Below are 13,605 nucleotides of genomic sequence, written 5' to 3'. Positions count from 1 at the left end.
TAGCTACCTGCACTTTATCAGCCGGGGTGCTGGACATCTCCAACCATTGAGCCACAGAAAGTCTGTCACACCTCCGTATGACCTTCACCTTGTCATTGCCTCATGGTTGCGTCTCTGTAGAACAAAAATCCATCGTATACACCGCTATCACAATGAGAAATAGATAATTTAACACAGAAACAGCCTTATCGTCCTGCAGCAGATGTCAAGCCTGACCCCCAGCAGCTGGTGCATCTTATGCCTCCCCAGTGCAGGAGCAACTGTCAATACCCAGTGTATATATGTCATATCTACTACCATTAAGAACTCTATCCTGTGATGTTGACCAGCACCTGCCCAGTATGGGATCTACTGTCCATACCTGGTGTATATATGTTGTATCTACCATTGTGTAGAACTATATCCCATGATGTTGACCAGCACCTGGTACATATGCTGTCTGCCCAGAATGGGATCTACTGTCAATACCTGGTGTATATATGTCATATCTACTGTTGTGTAGAATTCTATCCCATGATGTTGACCAGCCCTTGCCCAGTATTGGATCTACTGTCAATACCCGGTGCATATATGCCGTATCTACTGTTGTGTAGAACTCTATCCCATGATGTTGACCAGCACCAGGTGCAAGAACTGTCTGCCCGGTATGGGATCTACTGTCAATACCAGGAGCATATATGCCGTATCTACTTTTGTGTAGAACTCTATCCCATGATGTTGACCAGCACCAGGTGCAAGAACTGTCTGCCAGATATGGGATCTACTGTCAATACCAGGAGCATATATGCCGTATCTACTGTTGTGTAGAACTCTATCCCATGATGTTGACCAGCACCAGGTGCAAGAACTGTCTGCCAGATATGGGATCTACTGTCAATACCAGGAGCATATATGCCGTATCTACTGTTGTGTAGAACTCTATCCCATGATGTTGACCAGCACCAGGTGCAAGAACTGTCTGCCCGGTATGGGATCTACTGTCAATACCAGGAGCATATATGCCGTATCTACTGTTGTGTAGAACTCTATCCCATGATGTTGACCAGCACCAGGTGCAAGAACTGTCTGCCCGGTATGGGATCTACTGTCAATACCAGGAGCATATATGCCGTATCTACTGTTGTGTAGAACTCTATCCCATGATGTTGACCAGCACCAGGTGCAAGAACTGTCTGCCCGGTATGGGATCTACTGTCAATACCAGGAGCATATATGCCATATCTACTGTTGTGTAGAACTCTATCCCATGATGTTGACCAGCACCTGGTGCATCAAATGCCTGCCCAGTATGGGATCTACTGTCAATACCCAGTGCAAAACAATCATTAAAATAAGATGTTAGTTCCCGCTACCGCTAAACAAAGATCTGAGGACATCCCATTATGGGTCACGTCAGAACGGCCTTAACCGACCAATGAAATGACTGTCAAGAAGTCGACATCAGCTAGTAAGAAAGCAGCTTTCTCGAGCTATAGAACACCAGTTTCAAACTAGCGACCTTTATTCCAGGCTACGTTTTGAAAAATATTTTGACAAAGTTTCAAAACATGAAAACTGACCAAAAGAACATTCTGGAATATCTAATAGCAGGCCTAGATTATACAACAGTATTTCTAATTTCATACACTACGGTAAATACAGAATGATATATGTTCTCCCAAAACCACAACTGATAGGAGTTAGGTCTTTAGAAGTGATACACATAAGAGAGAATTTATGGATGTCAATGTCTTTATTATGAGGAACACAACGAATGAATCACGTGAGTCAGCATACTCTGAACGTTGTGTTCCTCATAACAAAGATAGGAGTTAACACTTGAAAATCAATTATCATACGTATTTCACACATATATTATTCATTACATATTATTTGTTCCTGAACAATGATCAATATTCAAACCTGAGACAGTAATCAGTAATTAGACAGTAAACAGTAATCATATCCATACATCATGATAGATTGTGTACAGTTATCATTGTTATTCAAACGAGATCCCACTAACTAGAGTGTATAATGTATTAACTAGGATGTACAAGATCGTATTACTACATGCATACATGGCAATATAACACTATATTACACACATGTAACAGTTTCCAACAATGTAAGAATATCTACATCAGTTCATAGTTCAGTGGTTGTTATAAACTCATATCAGGACATGTACATACATAATCTACATAATGTACTAATATACACATATGACCATGGTGACAGTTCACAACAATATATTACAACTGTATTATATCTACCCCGAGTGACTCTGACTGTCCCAGATGTAAACAATCCATAAAGCTACACAGCAACACATGTGCACCTGAAGTCCTACAGCAGGCAGAGTTGACAGGCTGTCCAAGTGTTATCACCTAGATCTGGTAATCTGTCATATCTGCCACAGATAGTTACATCACAGCAGGGGGCGACTGCTTGGGTGAAGGTGCTGTGATCAGTGACTACACTATACACCCGACCTCCATGATAACAGTCACGCCAGGTCTAGCTCACAGCTAAAGGTGCAGTGATCAGTGACTACACTATATACCCGACCTCCATGATAACAGTCACTCCAGGTCTAGCACACAGCTAAAGGTGCAGTGATCAGTGACTACACTATATACCCGACCTCCATGATAACAGTCACGCCAGGTCTAGCTCACAGCTAAAGGTGCTGTGATCAGTGACTACACTATACACCCGACCTCCATGATAACAGTCACGCCAGGTCTAGCTCACAGCTAAAGGTGCAGTGATCAGTGACTACACTATATACCCGACCTCCATGATAACAGTCACTCCAGGTCTAGCACACAGCTAAAGGTGCATCTATCACATATTATATGTCTCCTTCAACAACTAGCCAAAAATTGGTATATGACTTGAAATGAATCATTTATCACAGGGAAGCCTCCCTCCTCCCTAGGCATCCAACATACCACTGTATTTGTCTTGGCATCCACTTTAGAACTCTTGAGTCATATCAGCGTACACAGCCAATACAAGTAAATGAGACTGGGATTTTCACTTAGAATGCATGACCATGCATACTCATAAGCAAGGGACTCAATATTTTATTGATTTTCACACTTTGAAAAAAGAAAGAAAGCCAAAATATAAATTTCAACATGGAAATTTTGGCACCAGCGTACTGCACTACGCAATCCCAATTACCACTCAACTGGGCTCGGCATCCAGCGTACTCGCTGCGGCATCCGGAATACCACTTCATAGGGCACGGCATCCGGAATACCACTTCACAGGGCACTGCATCCAGAATACCACTTCACAGGGCACGGCATCCGGAATACCACTTAACAGGACATGACATCCCGTGTACGAAAAGTAGACTGGCAAACTCAAGCTACGTGTAACCAGTCTGCAAATACTACTTCAAATGGTTACTTGAATACATGTCATATCAAAGGGACTCACAAAGACATAAACACCTACTCAGAACACATATTAACAGGTTACAAATAAACATCAAAGCAGTGGAACATCACTGCGATGAATCATCATAACCGAGGAGCATAGCCATGTCAAGGATTCATCCGGGATTCAAAACTAAGTGCCCTTCACAGGCAAAAAGGAAATTGTTTTACTTAATTAAAAACTGTTATTTTATTGAAGTTCATATTTTCTTCATTTCAGAGGTATTTTAACATTGTATTCAATGCAATAATGTAAGATTAAACCACTTCCTCTCGGTCAGTCCTGTTGTCAGGGAAATATAAGTCACCTTGACCAAGCCATAACATTAGTTATAAATATATACTTAAATAGAGAATTCCCATTTGAGAACGTAACTGCGGCCAAGGTGTCTAATACTGGACAGCAAGCAGGTCTTGATACAAACCATGCATGTCATAGTCCAATAGAGAATGTTTTAGAAACAAATACATACCCTGTCCTTGATAAAAGTTAACAGATATAACTAGATCTGTATGTATATACCCATCCTGATTTCAGCATTACAAGACAAGCATACAAACTGAAACATTTGAGAGCACCTGAATATAGAGCAGTGAACAGGCTCTATATACAGATACAATCTGTTTTTTAATAATCAACAACTTTTAAAAATATTTCCTTGTATCAGTAGTGATGCTATTCACTCGCAATGTAAAGATTGTCAGGGTGACAGTGACAGCATCCAGCCATTTACACGACTAACTCGGCTACACAAGCATGAGACACTTTCACTTCCCCCTTGTAACACCCCACACGTCCACCATTGACGAAGACTGTCCAAACGTCTACATCACGTGACACTCAACACATCAAAAATGAGAAACCATAAATTTTCTCATATATTTTCTAAATCACTACTGATGACTTTGACAATTATTAATTAGTCCTAAAGACTATTGTGGAAACATCACATCACTTCAATCACATTCGTTACCTAACATATCGACTCTGTCAAAGGAGTTTGAAAATGTACTGTAATTCCCAACATAATTCTATACAAAGTATTCACAATAGAGTAAATGTTTCCTTAGATCCATACAAGCAGAGTGCCGATGTGACCCATGAAGATCCGGGGTAGAATAGGTCTTCAGCAACCTATGCTTGCCATAAAAGGCGACTATTCTTGTTGTAAGAGGCGACTAACGGGATCGGGTGGTCAGGCTTGCTGACTTGGTTGATGCATGTCATCGTATCCCAATTGTGTGGATCGATGCTCATAATGTCAATCACTAGATTGTCTGGTCCAGACTTGATTATTTACAGACCGCCATCATATAGCTGGAATATTGCTGAGTGCGTTGTTAAACAAGGAACAAACATAACATTTTTATGGATAGAAATAATTTTGCCTTTAGGTAAACATGGTTAAGAATTCACCAATCCCACGTTTGACGATATCATAACTTAATTTTGTTTAATAAATAAACATGGTAAAGGGTCCACATTTCACGAAAAATCTCTTAGAAATCTGCCGTTAACAGAGCTAGACACCATTACCATAACATGGGTTAAAACCAAGGCTCATTTCAGACACCTTGTTTTGTAAAATAACTCAACTTTGGGTGACGATAGATGTTCAGAGTAAGGGTCTCAGTAGGTCAGTGTTACACAGTGTTAACTAGAGCCTCCCTATCAGCCTCAGCTGAAACTAGAGCCAGACACCCGTGCTGATATACATGATAAACAACATTCCCAGTGACCATGGAGACATGAAATATGTTGCTAGTCAACATTCAGTGAAGTCTTCAGCAGCTCCTCTGGCCCTGAACCAATAAGGTTCTTATGCCTGACTCCAAGGGCACTGCTTCCCACAGGTATACAAGCTGGACACAATGTATAGTAACGCTCATGCTCGTATTCAATACATGCAGAATACCAATACATTCCCACATGGAGGCTCACATTGCTTTAAGGAAGTGAAATTAGTTTATCTGTATCAGGGTACATTTCATTACCATGGATGAGTGGTTCTGTGTATGGTATTGGTCAGTATTAACAGACTGACAGTTCTCACACACCAACTTGGCAACATTCTCTAACTGTCTGAACAACTTCTTTCAGTGGCCTTTAGAAGTTGGTGTGATGAAGTAAGACAAGTTCTACTTCTTTATTACAATTAGTGCGACGTTTCGGTGTAGATCCTAACACCTTTACCAAGCAAGTGATGATGTCTGATGTCTGAACACGCCATCACCTGATTATCATCTTCCGGATTTCTCACATCCTCCTTTCTGTTATTTAGACTTTCTCTATTTTTGCTTGGAAAGAAAAACACACAACAAACGCGGTCATTATTTGATTTATGGATGACGATACAAATTTTTCATACCAATCTAGTCTGTTAATAGCTAACTAACTGCAGTAATTAAAATCAATTCAGAGTCAAGTTGAAAGCCGTCACTCTTTCACTTGACATTTTAAAAAAGAAGTTATTTTTTCTTTACAGCACACAACTAATAATTCTTTTCAGAGATCAATCAAATATCAATTCTTCGAAATGTTATTTTATATTTGACAGTTAGCCATGCCAACATTTTTCATGTTTGGAGAAGGACAGCCATGTTTAGTGATGAAAGGAAATCCAGGATAGAAATGATTAACCAATGTTGACAAACATCCATCATTTAAAAAATTAACTTATTGCATTCATACACAATACACAATAATACAAATAAATAAAAGTCCAACCTCCTTTCACAAAGCAGTATATCGGGACATGATGAAGCCCCCAAACACTCCTACCTTAAGCACTGAAGAAACCTCCACAAACACATCACACAGAAATGAGAGTCTCACCTCCACTTCCTAGTTTATGCTGTGATAGGTGTTGACTAAATCAACAGGTAAATAGCCGTCTCTTAAACTGAGAATGTGTCACAGCAAGGTAAATATGTGCCAAGAATTCCCCCTCAGACTGTCAGCCATCACTCAATCCCCAACCAGGTAACAATCAACCCCGCTAAGACAAAGGTAAAATCTACACCTAGGAATACCTCCTGGCCATAGACTTAACATCAAAGCACAACGTAACAACTGCATCATTGTTTTCAAGAGCTCATCATCACCTACTGGATTATTTTCATTTGAGAGGTTTAAAATTACGAGCAAATGTTAATCACCTGGTTTAAAATTGGGTGCAGTTTCTTTTCCACTTAATGACATCTCAGTAGTTGAGGCTGATTAGGTAAATACGCTTATCTCCATGGCAACACATGTTCACACTATATTTTTCGCAGCATGTCTTTCGGAATTGCATCAGTGAATCAATTTGAGATTAGGGCTCAATTTTCAAACATTTTCAAGATACACGCCTGTCAAAACTGCCTGCTTGGTATACAGTGAGTACCTGGATGTCGCGCCACTCTGGGCTGTATTTCAGTTATACCATGGCCATGATGGCATTTACACCTACCTATATATTTTTACCCATATCCATCCACAAAAACAGCTTTAGTAGAAAATACACTTGGGCATCCAAACCTATCCGTATCACTAGTGAGTGAGTTGGGTTTAACCCCACTTTTAACAGTGTTCCAGTTATATCAAGGCGTGTCTGCTTAATGTGGGGGGAAAGCCCGAAGTGATGCAGGTCTCAGATGTTTACCACTTCGGTGAAACCCACGAGCACGGGTATGATGCTGACAAACTTAGAAATATAATCAGGGCAAACCGAGATTGGAACCCACAATCATAGGTTTCTGGCGTGCCCAAGGAACGCAACTTAGACAACTGAGCCACCCGTGCCCCCCTATCCGTACCACTATCCGTACCACTATCCGTACATTTTGGATACATGTCCCGCATCTGTTTTTTCAATCCCACGCTGATTTTGTTGCAGATACGGATGAATCTGAAGATGTAATATCTAATTGTGATATTACATTATATTGTGGACCCTTGGAATTCCTTTCTGGTATGTCTGCAACATGGTCTACATGTGGATACGTGTGGAAATAACTATGAACCAGTGTAAACACAAATATGGATGTGTATCACGGACACGAATACAGATATGGTGGCAAAAAAAAGGACAGGTATGATTCCAGCTTTACTACTCCAATTACAACTTGATCAACAATCCCTGGGATTGGCACACATCTGCACATGATGGGATAGAAATGTGATCTTATTCAAGTGTGCCACAGGGCACGTATAGATGTTTAAGAGTGAGTGAGTCAGTCAGTCAGTCAGTCAGTCAGTCAGTCAGTCAGTCAGTCAGTCAGTCAGTCAGTCAGTCAGTCAGTCAGTCAGTCAGTCAGTCAGTCAGTCAGTCAGTCAGTCAGTCAGTCAGTCAGTCAGTCAGTCAGTCAGTCAGTCAGTCAGTCAGTCAGTCAGTCAGTCAGTCAGTCAGTCAGTCAGTCAGTCAGTCAGTCAGTCAGTCAGTCAGTCAGTCAGTCAGTCAGTCAGTCAGTCAGTCAGTCAGTCAGTCAGTCAGTCAGTCAGTCAGTCAGTCAGTCAGTCAGTCAGTCAGTCAGTCAGTCAGTCAGTCAGTCAGTCAGTCAGTCAGTCAGTCAGTCAGTCAGTCAGTCAGTCAGTCAGTCAGTCAGGTATTTTAGCAATATTCCAGCTATATCACAGCAGGGGACACCAGAAAATGGGTCTCACACATTGTACCCATGTCAGGAATCAAACCAGGGTCTTCTGCACTTTAACCACTAGGTTTCCCCACCGCTGCAAGCCCTTTGCAATAAATGTGTGCCACAGGGCGGCCACTGGAACAAAAGTGGTACCGGTAACTAGAAGAATAATTATGATCAGTTATCAGCATTAGAAACTAACAGTTTCAGTCCACTAGTCATAATGATGACATACAGCAAAACCCTTAAAACGGGCAAATTTCTACTAGTCCTTATGATACCTTAACTACTGGGCAGTTTGGAAAGGACTACAGGACTAGTGCCAGTTGGTTATCAAACTCGATAAATATTGTTTAAAACATATGATTCTAAGAGTGCCCTTCAAACAGCAGGAATTTAAATCATGCCATTACAATTTAAACTGTGCCAAATGTATATTTGAAACTTACTGACCCAGGTTTTTCACAAAACAAACTAAACCTTGAAAAAAATGACTTACTACTCATTGCCCTATCAATTGTATGACATAAACATTCATACAACATGAACATGTGTCTGACATAAACACTTGTATGACAAACACATGGCTCTAAAATTCAGGGTAAAACTTAAGCGCTATGACTGTGGTAAAGCTTTGTTTAGGTATGGGAGTTAGGATCACCTTAGCGCTAAGATCACTCTGTACAACGGCACCCAGGACTACATCTTTCTATTTTCGTTTGATGTTGGTTGGCTTCTGATATATCATGACATATTGCTCAGTCAACCAGCAAAATAACATTAAATAAGTGACTTCCTTGAACAAAACCTCACTTCAATCAATGATGGAACAGGTGCATGCACACCTGATACCTACGTACCTGGCTAATATAAGTCAGATTGATGTATGTGATCATGCAGGGCATGTGATGTATGATCAGCTACACACGACCTGTCTGATGAGCCGTGTGGGGAAACACACAAGGCCGGCCTCCTCTCATAACACCAGGACCTTTATCACAGAGAATCTGAAAGTGAGTGAGTGAGTGAGTATTGTTTTACGCCGCTTTTAGCAATATTCCAGCAATATCATGGTGGGGGACACCAGAAATGGGCTTCACATATTGTACCCATGTCAGGAATTAAACCCGGGTCTTCGATGTGACGAGCAAACCCTTTAACCACTGGACAACCCGACCACCCCTTCTAAGATTCAAACCCAGGACCCACCATCATGGTATGCACACTAGCAGAATAAACTTATACATGATAGAAACAAAGTGGTCGGACACACTTCCAAAAGCACTATAGAATATTCTGGCATGTACAGTTAGCGAAAAGAACAAAAACAGATGTACCAACTGTGAGTGAGTGAGTTGGGTTTAACGCCACTTTTAACAGTATTCCAGTTATATCGCAGCGTGTCAGCTAAATGTGGGAGGAAAGCCCGAAGTGATGCAGGTTTGAGACGTTTACCACTTCGGTGAAACCACCGAGCACAGGTATGTTGCTGACAAACCTAGAAATATAATCGGGGCGAACCGGGATTCGAACCCACAATCATAGGTTTCTGGCATGCCCAAGGGACGCAACTCTGCACAGCGAATCGCGTCGCCTTAGACGACTGGGCCACCATTGCCCCCGATATACCAACTGGACCATGGGAAATTTATAAAACACGACCATAAGTATCATCATAAACCTTAGACTGCAGTCCCTGAATAAGACAAAAGATGTTTGTATTGAGGCCTATTTTTTAGTTGTTTTACACAGTTGCTTTATCAAGATAAAGATAAACATCAAAGGCTCAAGGCCTCTTGTAACTCAAAAACAAAAACACCCAAACTTAATAAAACAAGAATGAAACTATGACCTTGCAGGCTGGTACTTTTCTAAACCTGCCCCAAATAGATTCAATTCAGCACTTGTAGAAGTAATGCGTGTCTTATTATCATCCTAATATCCTCCTAAAATCTTTCCATTCTTATTTCTTGTCAATAGATCAACCCCCATGAAGCCAATGACTCTATGTAAACATGGTAAACATATCAATCTCACCCTGTGGACATAACATCCCATAAACACATTGAACCTCCATATTTCTACACAAATCATACACACCACCACTCAACCAACAATACCTTTAAAAGAAACATTGTCCACAGCCAACCTGTAGCTCATATGGGTATTTCTACACAGCTACAAAAGACTTGACTATATCTGTTTCGACAGACCCGATAATGGACTTAGATACTGTGTGTGGTGCCAGTTGAATGGCCGACAGATTGCTGATACCCTTCACAAACGGGTTTGCTAAAGAACACATCCATCAAGTACGTTACAACCAGGGCAGTCCCTCAGCTATGTTGACTATGAAATATGACTCTTTCCTTGGTGAATATATCTTTTAATCAAGCTATAACAAATAACTATTACTCTTTCATCCCCACCCATATCATCACCACCCGCCTCATCTTGTTATCACCAAGTGCAAAGACAACTGCATGCTGCATGTATTATCGTCTTTCTCAACTTGAGTGAGTGAGTGAGTATGGTTTTACGCCGCTTTTAGCAATATTCCAGCAATATCACCACGGGGGACACCAGAATGGGCTTCACATTGTACCCATGTCGGGAATCGAACCCGGGTCTTCGGCATTACGGGTGAATGCTTTAACCACTAGGCTACCCGACTGCCCCTTTTCAACTTGAAGCAGAATACCAGACTGCAGTACCTAGTCCAACCAAACAGTCAGGACCTCCACTTTTTTTTCTTTTATTGTTTAAAAGAGAAGTACCTATTACACACTACAGACTTCCACTCAGGGTGGCAGAAAACCTGTGACAAACATAATTCACAATTTATTAGTTCATCTTAATCACATACAATAATAATAATAATAATAATAATAATAATAATAATAATAATAAACACTGGTTTCAGTTTTCCAAGATGACATTCTTTAAAAATATCTCAGTTTTTTTTAATGAAAACAGGCAGTGTCTGGTATTGAAGCAAAAATAATTATAACATAACAAACTTCCTGACTTGCAATAAGCATCAGTTTAGGTGGGGGATGGCGACCTATTTAGAACATATCAAACAAAGGCCATAACTGCCAAATACTAATTCCTGATGGGGGGCTTTCAAACTCGATAACATACCCATCACTTAATCAAGTTAATTATCAAGTCTTTGAAAGGAATTTAGAAGTAATACACATAAGGAAGAGTATCTATGGATGTCAACGTCTTTGTTATGAGGAACACAACATTTCGGAGTATAGGCTCATGAAGGAGTAAGCATATATTCCGAAACGTTGTGTTCCTCATAATAAATAAGTTGACATCCATAGATACTCTTCTTTAAGTTAATTATGCATTCAAAACATTAACACTGTAAAAGACGACTATGCATGTCGTAAGAGGCGACTAACGGGTTTGTTTAACACCGCACTCAGCAATATTTCAGCTATATGACCGCGGTCTGTAAATAATCAAGTCTTGACCAGACAATCCAGTGATTGACATCATGAACATCGATCCACGCAATTTGGATCAATGACAGGCATCAACCAAGTCAGCAAGCCTGACCACCCGATCCCGTTAGTCGCCTCTTACAACAAGCAGTCGCTTTTTACGGCAAGCATGGGTTGCTGAAGACCTATTCTACCCCGGATCTTCACGGGTCCATTTCATAATCAATGTTACTGATGTATTCAATGTTACAGATGTATTCAAAATGTCAACTATACAAACTACAGTAAACTACGGTTATAACAAACTCAAATGGACCACTTATATTAGTTCGTTATAACCATAGTTTGTTATAAGCATATACACAGCAAATGTCAGGCCTAAAACAAGTTTGTTATAACTGTCAGTTTGTTATATACTGAACAGCATTGAAAACGCACCACCATGAAAATGGATGTATTTTTATCCGGGCTTAAGTCATATGAAAATATATAAGTGAATGAGTAATATACGATGTCTGGACGAAGCATGAAGAAGAACAGCACGTCAAAACACATTCCTAAAAATTTTGTGAGCGAAATCGCCAAAAAGCAACAAATTGCGTGCACATCATGGAAAACGTGTTTTGTTTCACAGGAAGCATGCAGAATAGGGCTATAAAAGACAGACTTTTAAAAGCCACATCACTTGTTGCTGCAGTCGTATAGGGTACTGACGCAAGAAATGCCAAGATTAACAGCAGAGGAACGTGAACGTGCCTTGGGCATGCTTCAAGTTGGTACGTCAAGTAGAGTCATTGCACAACGGTTTCAATGCCATCGTTCAACAGTCCTCAGGCTACTGAGCAGATACCAGCAGACAAGAACCACCAGAGATCAACCACGTCAGGGTCAAGGTCGTGTAACTACACCACTTCAGGATCGCCATATTGTTCGTCGGCATCTTCGTGATCGTACACTTCCGGCTACCAGGACTGCAGCAACCGTACAAGCAGGGCTACGTGCGCGACGTCCATATGTTGGACCCATACTCACTGATCGACATCGAAATGAACGTCTGCGTTGGGCCAAAAGGCATCATAATTGGAGATTGCGGCAGTGGCATTGTGTGCTGTTCTCTGATGAGTCCCGTTTTCATTTACGGAATGCTGACGGTCGACTGCGAGTGTGGCGTCGACGTGGAGAACGTTACCACAATGACTGCGTTGTACAAACAGATCGATGGGGGGGGGGGGGATATGCACACATTCAAGCAAGATAATGCAAGAGCGCACACAGCACGTGTTTCAACACAGTACCTAGTGAACAATAATGTGCCTCTGCTTCCATGGCCAGCCCTGTCACCCGATCTATCGCCAATTGAACATCCAAGGGATTACCTGGGTCAACGCCTCTCACGTCGTCCGCAAGTACAGAACCTGAGAGAACTTGAAGATACACTACGTCAAGAGTGGAATGCCCCAGAACACTATTCGCAGACTTATTCGATCAATGAGAAGACGTTGCATGGCCTGTGTTGCTGTGAATTGCGGACATACCAGATATTGACTTTTCATTTTAACCCTATGTGTCTTCCTTACACTGATGACGTAATTGTAATTACTGTGTGGTATTCCCGTTTCCTTTGTCGTCCTTCTTAATAATCCGTCTATGTCTGTTCTCATCAAAATCGGTCATTGCTCAAGTTGTTTTTGTAATATTTCAAGATTTGTTGCTGGTGCATTTGCTGGTGCGTTTTCAATGCTGTTCAGTATATTATGAGATGTTCGTTATAAATGTAGTTTACTGTACATACTCAGCTGATAGTATGCAATAGTGGGTTTAAAGAAAACCTAACCCCATTGGATATTACCAAATACCATGTTCAAAAAATCAAACCTCTAAAAATTCTGTATCCGTAATAATGTGTCCCCATTGAAGTTTGTATGGATGGAAGTATGTCCAAACCTTTATCTCCTGTCTCATTTTGTGGTGGAAGATGTGTGTGAAGGAGTTTCTTTCCTCAACCCTGTGTAGTGCAATTATCAAACATATTTGCTGAAGAATACCATTGAGCCATAACATCAATGGTTGAAGGGAGATAAGCTTCATAATCGTTCATT

General features: G+C 40.9%; 1 protein-coding gene across 3 annotated transcripts in view; it reads right to left on the bottom strand.

Annotated features, from left to right (window-relative positions):
• LOC139454550 (AKT-interacting protein-like) overlaps window positions 1-13,605 on the bottom strand; it is a 32,021-nt gene that overhangs the window by 16,508 nt on the left and 1,908 nt on the right. For all 3 annotated transcript variants that reach the window (XM_071236334.1, XM_071236336.1, XM_071236335.1), the window contains exon 2: window positions 8-114. In XM_071236334.1, coding sequence (XP_071092435.1) covers window positions 8-37 — 30 coding nt within the window. In that variant the 5' untranslated portion in view covers window positions 38-114. The remainder of the gene's footprint in view (window positions 1-7; window positions 115-13,605) is intronic.

This window comes from Haliotis cracherodii, unplaced genomic scaffold (genome assembly GCF_022045235.1).
Source record: "Haliotis cracherodii isolate W230 unplaced genomic scaffold, xgHalCrac1.p SCAF_10, whole genome shotgun sequence".
Lineage (NCBI taxonomy): Eukaryota > Metazoa > Mollusca > Gastropoda > Lepetellida > Haliotidae > Haliotis > Haliotis cracherodii.
Note: the sequence above shows the minus strand (reverse complement) of the source record. Positions and strands in the feature narration are given on the sequence as shown.